General features: G+C 50.5%; 2 protein-coding genes across 2 annotated transcripts; one reads left to right on the top strand and one right to left on the bottom strand.

The window, feature by feature from the left end:
- Positions 1-1,211: 1,211 nt before the first annotated feature.
- On the bottom strand, positions 1,212-13,973 carry FVEG_11086 (hypothetical protein). The gene is made up of 3 exons (XM_018900249.1): positions 12,695-13,973; positions 6,087-12,640; positions 1,212-6,031 (listed from the first exon to the last, which is right to left on the bottom strand). Exons 1-3 carry the CDS (start codon positions 13,533-13,535, stop codon positions 1,676-1,678), a joined length of 11,751 nt encoding a protein of 3,916 aa, XP_018758499.1. The 5' UTR covers positions 13,536-13,973; the 3' UTR covers positions 1,212-1,675.
- Positions 13,974-14,170: 197 nt separating this feature from the next.
- FVEG_11085 (hypothetical protein) lies at positions 14,171-15,832 on the top strand. Its single transcript, XM_018900248.1, has one exon. The coding sequence runs from the start codon at positions 14,476-14,478 to the stop codon at positions 15,733-15,735; it is 1,260 nt and encodes a 419-aa protein (XP_018758498.1). The 5' UTR covers positions 14,171-14,475; the 3' UTR covers positions 15,736-15,832.
- Positions 15,833-16,169: the final 337 nt, after the last annotated feature.

The raw sequence follows: 16,169 nt of genomic DNA, 5'->3' as shown, positions 1-16,169 counted from the left end.
TGATTTAATGAATGAGAGACTTGGTAGAAGGAGTGATAAAACCTCTTAATACTTGGAGACAGCTTTGCTGGAATCACCAACATGCACACAAAAGAGGATCACAACAAGGTTCTTGATCCTATAAACCCTAACCGCCTCACTTATATTCCCTCAACGTTAGCTTACTACCGTTCTTCAAAGTTCCTATCGGCGATCCCGAAATAACACTAACACGGAATTTGAAATTGACGAGCCTGGTTGCACAATTGAGTACTCTAAGAATGACTTAGTGTTCCACTCTAGAGCTGTCTTACGGCTGCGGCAACTGATCGAGTTATTGCATTGGCTCTGCATTGAAGTCTCTGGTAGACGAAAACAGAACCTATGGAGTAGAAAGGCCTGAAACCAGGCTGCTTTCCTTTCCTCGTTTTAGCCATACTCTAACATTCGTACAGATTTAACATTAAAAGGAACACGGTGTAACTCGATCATATAATGTCAACATCCCAAGTCAAGCAGCTTCTGTAGCTGAGAGCTTTCACTCACCGTTACATGAACCTAGTATCTGCACCAAGCTTAATACTTCCGAATGAACGATTCCGAAGTGTCGGCAATGGTATTTGGCACTCTGATCGGCCCGACTTGCGGGCAACTCTGTTCAGTTTGCCGATTTGACCATATATGCTACTAGGGACGGGTGTTGTACAACTATTCCTAGGCCCAAGCTTCAACTAGCGGGAATAGTGCAGGGATCTAGTACGGATTAATGGGGATAAGATCGTCCTCGCGCTTGGCTTGTTTCAAAACAAGCGCAGCAAACAACCTGCCTGCATCCCAGGATGTTGTTTTATGTATCAGGCAGCATATCAAAGGCTTCCCTCGGCTTGGAACACCTTACCAGACTACCATATTGCGATTCCCAGGGATGCTCCTAACCCTAGCTTCATCCTCCCAAAAGTACCACGCTAAGAAGTCAATCATTCGTATAGAGAATAGCAGCAGCCTATAAGCTTACCAACAGTATTACCATGCTGGCAACAAGCTTCTGCTATTCTGGGTGGCAGATATAGTATTAGACTGAGCTGACACGTGCTACCACACTATAGTTAGTAGGAGTGCTATCTGACGAATCTGATGCTTATATCCTCGTTTAAAAGTGTATAGCTTGTGAGTGAAATAACCCAGCTTCAGATTAAGAGCCGGCTTAAAACCCAACTAAGCACCATGCATGTCTTAAGCCTGGTAGTTCTAGCCTAGAAACGTATGACTAGAGCGATGGAGTTCACCCTGATCGATGTTTATTCCGTATCACAGCTCATGATTGGAAGCTACTCGTGCATAAGTCCTTTGAAACGACTTCCAGCTTTCGATCGCAAAATGTAAGAGATTTAAAGATGCTAGCTGTCGAGTATAAACCCCCTCTGGATTTAGGATATCTAGTGGCAGAAGTGAAACCACGACATCGCATCCCTTCCTTCTTTGGCGTTTCTTATTAGTATGCTCTTGGACTTGGCTTGATCTGACATGCACGAATGCCGGATTTGCCAATATGCAACTGCAGTCATAGACTGGAGAACGAATCCTAACTGCTATGGATTCGAGACAGAGGCATAAATCCACTTCTAGCGCCATCTACTGACGTGAATGTAACTCCAAACTCCTATTGTAATTTGTTCATGATTCCTAAAACGCCCATCTAGTTCGCTTCTCTTCGAAGCCAAGGAACAATTCCCCCTCTGCTCAACGTCTTCTCAACCAACACTGCAGTAACCTCGTCCAATCCTGCGGCTTTCGAACGTTCTAACCACTCTTCAATACTAACCGTCTCAATCTTGCCATGTTTCGCTTCAAGGTACGACGGTAGATCCTCTACAGAGATCTTCTCCGTACCACAGTGATGCTTGTACGCTACTGTTTCCTGAGTCTCGTAGATGGAGCTAGCAATGCCAGCAGCCACAACGTCCACTGGAACAAAGTCAAAGCACCCGCTCCACGAAGCCAAGTCAGGAAGTGACGCTGTCTTGGCAGAGTAATGGAAGATGTTCTGCATGAGATCCGCCTTGGGCGCATTTGGACCTGTGATATTGGATGGACGATGGATCCAGACCGGAAGGTTGTATTGGCTGGCATACTTCTCTAGTATAGCTTCAGAAGCCCACTTCGAAGCAACGTAGCCAAGTGAGCCATCATTAGGAGGCGTAGAGTCTATAACAGACACCTCGTCAAGACCGTCTTGGCCAGTGAGTTGCACAACACCACCAGTTGAAACGAAGTGCATTGGAATCCTTCGCGTAATGGCCATTCGTGCTAGCTCCCTAGACGACGATACATTCGATCGCTGCAAGGACTGATATGTCTTTAGAAAAGAAACATCAGCGCCATTATGGATGATCCGGTCGACTGCATTGGCAAGTTGATCGAACTGCTCTTGAGACAGACCGAGTCGTGGCAAGGATAGATCTCCCGGATAGCACGCGACTCGCGAAGATGAAAACACTGGATCACTCGTGTTGGAGGAAGACCGAACAGCAAGACAGTGGACCTTGGATACACGCTTGTCCTCGAGCAGAGTCTCAAGGATTGACACACCCAAGAATCCAGTTGCACCAGTGAGAGCGACCTGAAGACCATTTGTCGCCTCGGAAGGGAGTGGCTCTTGGACCCCAACGATGTTCAAGTCAGCGTCAATACGAGTCTCTTCCTCCCAATCAATTGATATTGTAGTAGCTTCTTGAGTCGTAAAGCCATCGATCTTCGCAGCCATCTCTCCAAGAGTGCTCGCTTGGAAGAGATCAAAGACAGAGACGGTAACTCCGAATTCGCGTGTGATGTACTCTCTCAAACTGACGATACGAAGGGAATTACCCCCTGCAGAAAAGAAGTCTGTGTCTGGACCAATAGCCGCATCAACAAACGGCAGGGCCTTGAGCCATCCTAGCTTGAGCCTCTCTTGAGTCTCAGTGAGGGGCTTATCGACGATATCCTTTTCATAAGAAACAGGGAGAGCGTCAAGAGCATATTGATCCAACTTGCCAGAAGCGTTCATGGGGAGCTGGCTAATGGAGATGATTTTGGCGGGTTTCATGTATCGCGGGAGTGATAGCTCCTCCAGAAGCTGCTTCAGATAGCCTTTCTCATCTGACGGACGATTGAACTGAGAAAGGATGACGAAGGCAACAAGGTATGCACTGTCTCCTTCACCACGAAGTGAAACAGCCGCTTCGGGGACTTTACCATCAGAGGCCTTGACGATAGTGCTGGCAATATCTTGGAGTTCAATTCTGAAACCTCGAAGCTTGATCTGAGAGTCACCAGCGATACGTCCAAGGAAGCAGAGACGTCCGTCCGACAGAAACCTGGCCTTGTCACCTGTACGATACATTCGAGTCCATCCGCGAGCAACATCTTCAGGCGGTGCGAAAGGATCAGAAAGGAACTTGGCTTCTGTAAGATCCTGTCTGTTGAGGTATCCAATGGCAACACCAGCACCTCCGATCACCAGTTCGCCAGCGAGTCCAGGGCGGACAGGCTGCATGTTTTCATCCAGGATGTAGCAGGAATAATTGGGCAAAGCACGTCCGATGCTTGGATTATGAGTATCGCGCAGAGTATCACCAAGCTCATTTGAACCACATGTGGCGATGATAGTAATCTCGGTAGGGCCGTAGCCATTGCAAAGCTCAAGATTCCGCAAGCCGAGTCTCTTGAACTCACTGGTAACACGGGTTGTCATTGCTTCCCCAGCGAGTGACGCATGTTCCCAGTCGACGCACTGTCTCAAGTATTCATAGCCATGATGAATGACCGATAATGCAAGTGTAGGCGTCATGAAAGTGTGGGTGACTTTCTCATCCAGCATTAACTGCGCAAGTTGCGTGGGGTCCTTGCGAGTTTCGCTGGATGCAACGATCAAAGTTCCTCCAAGCATAATGGCGAGAGTCATCTGGGTAAGCGACATATCAAAGCCAAGAGGTGCCTGTTGAAGCATGCGACACTTGTTTAGATTGTTGCAGTGGATGAAACCGTCAAAGTGGTGTACAAGACTGGTATGAGTCAAAGCCACGGCTTTTGGAACACCCGTTGTACCGCTCGTGTAGAAGATGTAGCCCATCCCATTTCCTCTAGCTCGGTTGTCCAGATGAAAGGTGTTGGAAGGGCCAGCTTTGATGGTGTTCACGTTGATCATTTTGGCCTTCGTCTCTAGTTCAAGTGACAACGTTGCAGTTGAGTCATCAATGAGAAGTACATCGGCTTGGCAATCATCAACCATCAATTGGAGACGCTTGATCGGGTTCTGGGTATCGAGAGGTACGTATACACCCCCGATTTCAGCAATGGCAATTAGAGTGGGAAGGATGTACATGCTGGGATCGCAGTATACACCCACTTGTGAATCCTGCTTTGCCCCTGCTTCAACAAGGGCCATAGCAATCTGGTTGACCAAAGCCTTCAGCTGACTCCAGGTGAGAGCTTGTCCCTTATCTGTGACGAGGGCAACATCGTCAGGCTGGTTGACAACACATTTCTCGAAGTAGTGGCTCAACGTCTCCAGACGAGGAGATGGGATCCTTTCACCTCTACCAAGGGTCAATGCCTTGCCAATCTGTTCGGCTGTGGGCTTGCAGATCTGATCTACGGTCTGAGAAGGCTCCGAGGTAAAGAGATCTAGCTTCTCCACGTAATTGTCAAGAACAAAGCTCAATTCGCTTTCAGAATAGAGGTACTCCTGTGTCTTGACGCTGATAGAAGCGGATCCATCATAGTAGGTCTCAATGTCAAAGGTCAAGTCGTAGGGATTGTTCGCGTCCTCGAATGCCACAAGCTGAGCTTGACAATCCGCCAATGGGACCTTCTGAGTAGACCCCATCTTGTAGTTCATAACGACCTGGAAGAGAGGGCTGTGGGTTGTGGAGCGAGGAAGCTTCATCTCATCAAGAAGGACGTCGAAGGGCATGTCAGAGTGCGAAAGAGCGCCGTTGGCCTTGGACTTGGCGTTGGCGACCAAATCCGCCAGAGTCTGTGAGGACGACAGTTTTAGTCGCAGAGGCAAGAGATTGACAAAGAATCCAACAGTATCGATATGTGTAGCATCGTTCTTGTTGGCATCAGTAATCCCAATGCACAGATCATTGGCTGAAGCGAGATCAGAAAGGACAACCTGGAGGGTAGCAAGATGAACATGGAATGGCGTAACGTCAAGACGCTTGGCAACAGCCTTGATACTTCTGCTCTGCTCAATAGATAGTCTTCTTTCAAGTGCTCGTGTAGTGTAGTCCGTGAGGGGGATGCGTGTCTTCGTCTCGGCAAAATCGAAGACGGTTAGGGTCGGTGGAAGATCCTCCAGTTCTGACCTCCAATAGGCGAGAGTAGTGTACGGGACTTTAGCTGCCTTCTGAGCAATAGCGAAGTCAAGGTAGTCCTGCTGCTTGCTAGAAAGCGTCTGACCAGCGTAAATCATGGCTAGGTCACGAACCATGATCTGAGCGCTGTAGCCATCGAGTGCGATGTGATGGAAGCCGAAGATAAGGTCGAACTCGCCGTCAGAGTCTGGGACAATAACAGCTTTGACGACGTTGCCATTCTCCAGGTCATATGACATGCCTTGCATGGCCTTGTACTCGATCTTGGCAGTTGAGTTGTGCTTCTGCTCTAGCCTAAAGCTAGAGTCCTTGAGCACTGCTTGTGTCGGCAGATCAGTGTCGGGATCGATGAAGAACGATGTACGGAGGGACTCATGACGATGAATCACCTGTTGGAAGGCCCTTTCCAGGTCATGTAGTCGGAGAGGACCACTGATGTGATAGTGCATGGTGACGTTGTATGTGCTATGGTCTCGGAGGAACTGTTGAAGGAACCACAAGCGTTCTTGAGCGAAGGACAAAGGGCCAGAGCGATCGATTTTTGACTGAATAGATGTCTCCTCGTCCACACCAGATTCGCTGGTAACCTGCGTTGAGTTTGGGCTGTTGCGAATGGTGAAAGGCTCGTTCTCAGTGGGCGAGGCTGAAGACACCACCGTTGACGTCTCAACAACATTGAGAGTCTTGATGGCCTGGAAGAGTTAGATTCAGAGCTTAAATAGAGAAAAGGTACGGAATCCATCATACCTGTTTGGTGACTTCAGTCTTGGTCTCGGTGTCTTCGGAAATAGTTGGTAAGTGAGAGACGACAGTGGAGCAAAGCTCAGTGATGGACGCAGTGTTAAGGATCTCTAACACAGGAGTATCGACTTCAAGTTCCTTGAGAAACCACGATCTTATCTCGGCAGCAACAAGGGAGTCTACGCCTAAGCCGAGCAGTGACTGTGACGTTTTGACAGAGCCGGCCTCAGCTTGGAGTAAGCGCTCAAGCTTGGTGCAAAATTCCTCTTCCACAACGGCGAGGATCTCGGCAGTTCCTTTAGTTTCCGATAGACGCTGAGAGATGGAGACTTTAGTGGTTGATGTACGCTCTTGGTGTTCCTCCTCCAGTGTATGATGACAAAAACGCATGTTGTCTCGCCAAAAGTACTTTTGGGCCTCAGGTTCCAAGCTGAAACGGTTGAGACCAGTGATGAGCTCGGGTGCATGAGTCGAGCTGGGCTGGCCGACGAGAATGGCCTGAGAAAACATGTTGAGAAGATCAGTCTCAGAGATGGCCATGTAGTTGGAGCTACGCAAGGTAGCCTCGTAAGCTCCCGTAGAAGAGACGTAACCAACGCCGAGAACCATGCCAATGTGCATGACTGAGGCAGCAAGGCCCTTTGCACGTCGCTGCTCGGCAATGGCGCTCATGAAAAGGTTAGAGGCCGCATAGTTGGCTTGACCACGGTTACCGACAACACTGGCCAAAGAAGAGAACATGATGAAGAAGTCAAGCTTCTGGTCAAGCAGAAGTTCGTGGAGGTTCTGGGTACCCTTGACCTTGGGCCCAAAGACCTGGGTGAAGTCTTTGACCTTGAGCTCAGTGAATGTTCGATCAGACAAGAGTAAGGCAGCATTGGCAGCACCACAGACTGGTGGCATCTCCTTGACTATCTGGTCATAGGCTTGCGACAGAGCTGCCTTGTCACTGACATCAGCCTGGTAGAGATTGACTTGAGCGCCCTGAATGCGAAGCTCTTGAAGCCACACTTGATCAATGGCAGCCACGTTGCGAGTGGTCAAGGCGAGATGACGAACGCCGCAGGAGACCATCCATCTACAGAGCGCTTTACCGAGACCTCCAGTGAAGCCAATAAGAAGATACGTCTTGTCGGAGCGGAAGAGCTGACTGCCCTCAAGAGGCTGCACAACCGCGGGGATTGTTGTGTCGACAGAGAATTCGACTATGGTGGCATAGTCCTTGATTGATGGTCGCATGTTGGAAAGATCAGACAGATTGATGACAGGGCCATCTCCAGAAAGCTGAAGAGTCGACCGACTGGCGTCCCGAACACCGTGGATGATGGGATCGTTGACACCCTGAGAGGCGTTACCGAGGATGTCTTGCAGCTGGTGGAACTTGCAATGGGCCGGAAGACACCGGCGCAGAGGGGAATCGACAATTCTGTAGTCTCTGCCTGAAAGGTCAATAACAGCCTTTGTGCATTGAGGCATGATGTGATTGACAAGGCGCTCTGGCGCAAGAGCGTGGATGAATAGTGAGTCAGTAGATCTTTCCATGCTGCTCTCCGACGTAGTCAAGATGACATTGAGATCAAGCTCTGCCGCTTTCCATTGGAGAGCTGCACCCAAATTCTCATCTGACTCATGGATAAGAACAGTGGCTCCAGCTTCAAAGTCGCTCAAGAGTCTATCAGCGGTGATTGCAAGGGCTGTTTTACGCAGTAGGTCAGCAGCATCAATCTCGCTAGACGACAGATCCCAGACAAAGAATGGAGGAACTGAGATCTTCGATCTGTTTACACCAGATATGGCGAGCACTCTGGTCTGAGGCTGAGAGTCTATATAGCCATAGCATAGATAGCCCGACGACTTGGTGCCGACTTGGAAGGGAAACAGCAGAGAATGGGTGACTGTGATGGCGACAGGAGGCGAGGAGGCTGACACAGGAATACAAGGAATGGGTTCAGCGATAACAAACTGATTGGATCGCTGCTGGATCTCGACGGCGTCTCCGTGAAGAGTTTTTACAGATCTTATTGTCATCTTACTAGCATTGAGCTGGTTATTGAGCGCCTCGTCGGACTTGACCCGGGGAATGAACCACTTGTCCTCTCTGAGAACCAACTCAGCTTCAATTGACCAAACCAGATCGTCAGATTTGAGTGATGCTCGGTACATAAGCTGGAGGAATGCATCAACCAGAAGAGATGCGGTCATTGGACCGACGAGACCCTCGATGTCAACGTGCTGCAGATGAATGTGAGGGTATTCAGAAGACAAGCTGCGACACATTCCGATGGACATGTTTGCAAATGGCTCATCCTTTTGGCACCCTCTGGAGACCCAGAGAACTTGCCGAGATTCGTTGATGAGCCTCTGTACACCTCGAAGCTTGTCTTCTGTCAAGTCCTTGAGGATTGGTTCATCAAGATCTTCCAGAACCAAGGCTGACCGGGTCTGTATGTTGGATGAAGCCAACTCCTCAAAGCTGCCAACGTGGTGAATGACAGGCTTGGACGAAGCGTGGCCCATCTGATGTATGATGGCCATGGCATCTTTGCCGATATCTTGGCAGTGCCCACCGACGACGGTTATGGATTGAGATGAGAGCCAGTGACTGGATGCAAGTCGTGGCTGTCTCAAAATTTCCATTCTGTCATCAACAGCTTGTGAAAGCATAACCGAAGTCATGTACTTCTCGGCATCAACAAAGTCATTCACAGTCTTGTCAACACCAGAGAATCCAGTCTGCTTCAGTAGTGCGTCCCACTGAGATACTGGGATCGTAGGTCCATAGCGGCGCCCATCGTCACCCCCAAGCCACCAGCCTGAAAGACCGGACATCATGAGTTTTACACGTACGATGTCGCTGGTAACTTCGAGGAGCAGCAGCTGGCCACCGGGCTTGAGTAACTTGCGGGTGTTTCGCATAGTGACAGCAAGAGACTTGGTGGCATGGAGGACATTAGAAGCGATGATGAAGTCATAGTGACCCTGAGGGAACCCTTGGTCAGTTGGGTCACTCTCGATGTTGAGGGGCTTGAAGATCATCTTGTCGGCCCAATGATCGAAAGCCTCTGCAGCAGCCTCAAAGAAGCCAGTCGAGATATCAGTGAAGGTGTAAGTCTCGAAAGCTGTTCCCAGGGATTCCATGATGCCCTTGGTCGCACCGCCAGTTCCGGCGCCGATCTCAAGAATGTTCATACGGGGGTATCGATGAGCGATCTGCTTGGAAATCCGCCCGAGGTAGACGTTTGCTCTTTCGAAACCTAGGCCGAACTTGTAGATGCGGTTCAGCATGTCATCCTTGACCATGTGCTCTAGCATGGTAGTCTGCTTGCGTACGACTGCGGGAAGGTTCTCTCCCACGGCTTGGATAAGCTGCAGGTCGATGCGCCCAGGGAACCTTGCAGACTGTTGCATAAGCCAGTCCCTCGAGTCGCTGGACCATTCAGTCTTGATAGTGGGGTGTCGACCAGACTGGATTAAGGGGAAGAGATGGTCGATCCACTCAAAGATGCGCTGATAATGCCAGTCAAAGCCCGAAACTTCTTCACGACCTACAGCTTTGTTGAGTTCCCGAAGATAAAAGTACGAAAGACGCTCGCAAAGGTCAACAAGTTCAAGATCAGATGCAGTATCTTGGTCTTGGGTGTCTGACTGCGCAATGCCGCTCGCAATGTCAACCTCCCACTCAGTCTTGGTGTAGAGCTCCTTAGCGTTACTAGGCCCAGGCCGAAGGAGAGATGTGCACGTCAGTCCCTGGAGCTGTAACACAGGCTGACCTTCAGCAGATTGGAAAATGTCCATATCAGCGGTGAGCTCACGCTCGTTTGTGTTGGTCAAGAAAGAGTCGATCACCAAGTCCTCGCCATGGCGAAGGTGGCTGGTGTTGGCGATACGAAGGCTTCGGAAGAAGGTAGGGACAAAAGGAGCTTGAAGACTTCCATCATCGGGCCAACAATAAGCAGCAAAGATTGACTGGAACGCGCCATCTAGAAGAGCAGGGTGAATCATTGCCGGAAAGTCAGGGACAACTTGACCAACGTGGGCGGTTGCCAGACCCAACTGACGATCAATACTCTTAAGCTGCTTGAATTCGCCCGTGTACTCAAGTCCAATGTTGGCCAGAGCACTGTAGAATCTCTCCATATCGACGGATGTAAGTGAAGCAATTGGCTTGCTCCGCGAGGGCAGACGAGCAGCGTCATCCAAGGAGCTAAACTCAACCCGGAGTTGCCCCTTTGCATTACTCTTCCAGCTATCATTCCGTCCACTCATTGGCGTAGACAGCGTCCAACTGGCCGTGGCGAACGTCGGCTCATTTCTCTCAACCTGAAGAGTGAAAACAGTCTCCAGAGCTTGAGAGCCTTCAGTCAACTGGATGGCACTCAGGATATGGACATCAGACAGCTCAGTGAGCTGGATCTCCTTGCTCGCATCGATAGCTCGTGCAGCCTCCATGGCCATAACTAAGTATCCGGCTGCTGGGTACACAACTTGCCCTTCAACTTTGTGGCCTTCCAGCCAAGGAACATCATCGAGTCGGAGATAGTTGATCCATCGCATGCTGTCAGCGGTATCCTCAACAGAGCGGGCGCCTAGTAGGGGATGAGGAGGCTGAGTGCGCTGCCGGTAGTTCAGTGACTTTCGGGATTCTCTCCAGAAGGATTGCGTATGATCCCATGCGTATGGCGGAAGTCCATCTGCCATAGCTGTGATTGACGGGGAGAAGGATTGGGTATATGCGGTAAAGTCGACAGCAGACTTGCCCAGATGAGACCAGAGGAAGCCCAGTGAGTTGCTCAGGGCCTCAACGTCGTGAATGTTTCTGGTGACTGTACCATGATACGGCAATGGAGATCCAGTGGCGCGCTTGTATGTCTGGTTAAAAGGACCCTTGAGAGCTGGGTGAGGGCCGACCTCTAGGGCCACATGACAGGGCGGGTTAGCCTCTGCGACGAGCTCCGAGGCCACCGAGAATAGAACTGGGTTCACCATGTTCTCAACCCAATACTCGTCACAGAGTGCCTCGCTATGCAGAGAGGCGGTGATGCGTTCCCCCAAGACACTGGAGTACCACTCCACAGAATCGTCGCCAGGGAGAGACTTCACACCAGCAGCCTGGAGTTTCTCAAGGTATGGCTGAGCACAGGGATTCATGTGGTGGGAGTGATAGGCGGTGTCAACCTTGAGGATACGAGCAAATGTACCTTGCGCGTCCAGTGAGGCCTTAGCCTCCTCAATGCTAGGCTTGTCGCCAGAGAGAGTAGTGCTAGCGGGGGCATTACTGGCAGCCACATCAACGAGGCCAGCGAAGTTCTCCTCGCAGAAGGCAGAGGCTTCCTCATATGAGAGACCAACTGCCATCATGGATCCCGTCTCTCCATTTCCTCCGCCAGCGAGCTTGGCACAAACACCCCGAAGGTATGCTACTCGAATAGCATCAGTCGCAGATAGGAAGCCAGCAGTGTAAGCAGCGGTGATTTCTCCTGATGAATGGCCAATAACACAGTTGAATGCTATACCAGCCTTGCGTAGCAACTCAACTACCATTATCTGGACCGCAGTGCAGAGTGGCTGTGAAATAGCTGCTTCGCTGAGACGAGAGAAATCCTTGTCGGCCATGATTTGCTCAGTGAGCGTCCAGATAGGAGGCTCTGCTAAGCTTGCCAATGACTCTTCCAGGGACGCCATCACCGTACGAGCAAAAGGGGAGGCTTTGAGGATCTCTCGTCCCATAGTAGGCCATTGCGCGCCTTGGCCAGTGAAGACACCCAAGATACGAGGAGGCTGACCCGGTGGGACAGTCTGGCTGATGAAAGGCAGCACAGCATTCTCAGCTGTGGCGTCTCTCAGCTTCTGCTGAATACTCTGCAGGCCATGGCCAGAGAAGTAGGCCCGAAGGGGAAGTTGTGATCGTCTCTGGGCCAGTGTGAAGATGATCCTATCAACCTCGCCTTTGTCGTTGTGCTCAATTGCCTCTGCAAAGTGTGCAATTTGCTTCCGTAATGAGAGATCTGAGTTCGCAGAGAGGACAAGTGGGGTGGAAATAATGCCGTCAGCCGAACTGGCTTCCCGTTGAGCGTGGTCGAATTGCTCGATGATGGCGTGGACATTGGTTCCACCGAAACCAAAGGAGTTGACGCTTGCACGTCTGGCAGATCCAGGAGCCAGCTTAGGCCATGGTTTGGACTCAGTGGGGAGTCTCAAATTGGAGACGTAAGGCTTGAGAGCAGGGTTTAGGTTCTCGAAGAGCTGGTTGGGAGGAATGACTCCTCTTTTGACAGCCTCGAGAGCCTTTATAAGGCCGGCAAGACCAGCACATCCTTCGAGATGGCCGATAGCTGTCTTGACTGAGCCTACATACATGGGCTCAGAGACGATATCCCCATCAGTGAAGAAGGCTTCGTGAATAGCACGGGCCTCAAGAGGGTCACCAGCAGGGGTACCTGTCCCATGGGCCTCGAAGAATTGACAACGGTCTTTGAAGACGTCAAGACCGGCTTTCTTGTAAGTCTGTCGAATTAAGAATTTCTGTGCCTCCGGACTTGGTAATGTGATACCGTTTGTTCCTGTAAGTGATTAGCAAGATAAAACGTCTCAATTGTGACAATGTTTCAACTTACGTCCGTCGGAGTTGACTCCAATCTCCCTAATGACGCCTTGAATATGGTCTCCATCCGCCAACGCTTGAGACAGGGTTTTCATCATGATGGCTGCTACACCCTCGCCTCTCGCGTATCCGTTGGCAGAGGCATCCCACATCCTACTGCGTCCAGTTGGGGACAGCATGTGCAGCTTGGACTCAGAAATCATCATTTCCGGACCCAGGATAAGATTGGCGCCTCCAGCGCAGGCGATTTTGGAGACACCGTTGCGAAGGGCTGTAACAGCATCATAGACTGCAACAAGACTGGAGGAGCAAGCTGTATCGATGGTCATAGAAGGTCCCTTCCAATCAAAAAGATAAGAGATTCGGTTGGAGAGAATACTGCGAGCAGTACCGGTAGCCATATACTTGGGCATATCTTGGGGATCACGCATGAGCATTTCATGGTAGTCGCCCGTCATACATCCAACATATACGGCTGTATCGGATCCCTTGAGGTCTTCCATAGGCAGACCAGCTGCCTCGGTGGCCTCATAAACAGCTTCAAGCAAGAGCCGTTGCTGAGGATCCATGGCCTCAGCCTCGCGGGGATTAATCTTGAAAAATGAGGCATCAAACACTCGAATATCCTCAGACAAGAGATATGCCCTCTTCACATCGGTGCAGCCATTCTTATCACCATTGGTGCTGTAAAAGGCATCTACATTAAACCTGTCGTTGGGAATACGGGACTGAACGTCTCGCTTCTCGCACAGGAGGTCCCAGAGCTTGGAGGGGGTGTTGGCGCCGCCCGGAAAGCGGCAAGAGGTGCCAATGATGGCTATGGGCTCTTTGGGGAGGGATTGATTGTCGGCCATGATTGAAATAAGTGGCCGAATTCGTGTTGAACTTGTTGGCAGTGAATGAAGAAGAAGGAAGTGTCTAATACGATACTGCTCAGGACATCACAGTCGTTGATTTTGGATTTGTCGGTATAAGTGTCAGTGCAATGTCACTAAGGTTCACATCCACAGCAATGTATTGTGCTACGTATCTTTGGAAACACTTCTGTGGGCTTCCTAAATGGGACTTGGACATGGCCCCCATGAACTCATCCTTTGAACAGTTGTAATGGCTGAATGGAATATGTGCCTGAGCTGACTTAGGGGTGTGTAGAAAAGTCTTGCGGCCGCAAACTGCCGGAGGTCTCCTTCAGCCCTCCAAGTCTCATCGATCGAGGTCGTACTCATGTCCCATCATGAGGCATTTTCATCATGTATGCAAGCGTCTGTCATCGCCTCATCCCCATATCCACCGTGCTCCAGGGTTTAGATTCCATCTCCATGGAGTCTTAGATGGGATCTGATATGTGAAGGACGGGGCGTATAGAGGTTCGTTGGGAATGGGCCGGTTTACCCGTACGTGGCCTCATTTGGCCACACACCCATGAAATCTGATATAAACCGTGGAGGTGTATGGGGTTGCTTGAAAAAAAAAACATCCGAAACGAACGATACGGGATCTCCCGGATGGCGCCGCTAGCCGCTTGGCTTAGCCTAAGTTAACTTCCTTTGATGCTTACGAAGTTACGCCATTCTAAGCAGGGGGTGGCTTTTGGTTTTACAAAAGAGGCAACAATTGAGCAAATTGTCAGCCCTAGTGAGCTTCCCTTATGCTTTTGGTAGCTGGCATAAGCTAGGTTCATTTACACAGTCTTATCAACGTCCATGCCGTCCAGTCCATGCTTGAGGCATACATGTCGATGCCCCAAGAAACGTTCCCTCTCTTTTCCTCTCCATCAAGTTACAATTTCCCATCATGCACAAAGTCTTTGCCTCAGATTTCTTCAACTTCGAATTCCTTCGTCTCCTTGGCACTGTTCCCTTCCAAGGAGCAGAGGTCGGCGAGTGCCTGACCACCGCAGGGCGCATCAAAGATGGTGATCCTGAGAGCTGGTATCGCGCCTGGCGTGACCAGGCAGAAAAGGCACAAGCTCTAGCAGAAGAAGCTGCTGCTGTCGGCGATAGGACCGGCGCTTGCTGGGCTTATATTCGTGCTGCCAATTACTGGCGGGCCAGCGAGTTTCTGCTGCACTGCACCCCCAATGATCCGCGCATCTTGGCAGCTTCAAAGGCCAGCGTGAATGCCTTTGACAAAGGATGGGTTCTTCTCGATGCCACTGTCAAGAGCTTTGAGATTCCTTACGACAAGGATATCAAACTGCCTGGCAGACTCTATCTTCCTGCTCCGCATCATAGGCTGCCTGGCAAGATTCCTGTCGTGCTTCAGACTGGAGGCTTTGACTCTACCCAAGAAGAGCTATACTTCTATGGTGCTGCTGGTGCTCTTCCCCGAGGCTATGCCGTCTTCAGTTTTGATGGGCCCGGTCAAGGCCTCCCCCTACGTGTTGGGAAACTGAAACTCCGTACAGACTGGGAATACGTCGTGAGTCAAGTCCTAGACTTTGTCACAGATGACATAGCTCCAGAGTATGATCTTGATCTTGAACGTCTAGCCATCTTTGGAGCCTCCCTCGGCGGCTACCTGTCACTACGTGCGGCAGTCGATCCCCGAATCAAAGCGTGCATCTCTTGTGACGGACCTCTGGATCTATTCGAGATAACCCGCAGCCGCATGCCTTCCTGGTTCATCAACGGCTGGCTTTCCGGTTGGGTAAGCGATGGGCTCTTCAATTGGGTAGTAGACGCCCTCACTGCCGTGAACTTCCAGATTGCATGGGAGTTTGGGCACGGCAAATGGGTTTTTGGGGTTGAAACGCCGGCAGATGTGCTACGAGTCATGCAGCAGATCTCACTCAAGGGCGGATACCTGTCCAAGATCAAGTGCCCCACGTTAATAACTGGCGCTGCGGATTCGTTCTACTTCACGCCCGATATCAACGCCAACCCCATATTCGAGGGGCTGACGGCTCTGGGGTCCAATGAGAAGCATTTGTGGATTGGTAAGGGGGTTGAAGGTGGAGGGTTGCAAGCCAAGATTGGAGCTTTAGCTGTTGTTCACCATAAGATGTTTACGTGGTTGGATAGTACTTTTGCCATCAAGCGGGATGTATTGTAGCTTACTCGTGCCCATATTTCGTAAACCAAGTTTGACCCAAACTAGAAACTCTTCGATGTGTACGTACCTACGGGCTGACATACGCGTTTTAGCGTATTCATTCTATTGCATACCCGACATGGGAGTGGAAAGAAGCGACTAGGGAATGGCGAGCAACCTGAATCGACCGGATCGGTGTTCCAATAGGGAAAGTCAGCATCGAAACTTGTTACTGAGCTCAGCAGCGCATAATCAAATGGCAACTGATGGATGGTAAGTGGGTGAACTGCCGGACTTCCGCTCATCAGCTCACTCCTGCATCCAGCCGAATATCCGGTATGTACCAGATTCGCCCTAGTTCGTCTGTGCGCATTATAGTAAGCACTAGCCGGGAAAAGCGAAAAACAAGGATGGGAGAAGGTTCAGGGGTCGGGCAGATCGTCTAATGCACGCAT

This window comes from Fusarium verticillioides, chromosome 9 (assembly GCF_000149555.1).
Source record: "Fusarium verticillioides 7600 chromosome 9, whole genome shotgun sequence".
Classification (NCBI taxonomy): Eukaryota; Fungi; Ascomycota; class Sordariomycetes; order Hypocreales; family Nectriaceae; genus Fusarium; species Fusarium verticillioides.
Note: the sequence above shows the minus strand (reverse complement) of the source record. Positions and strands in the feature narration are given on the sequence as shown.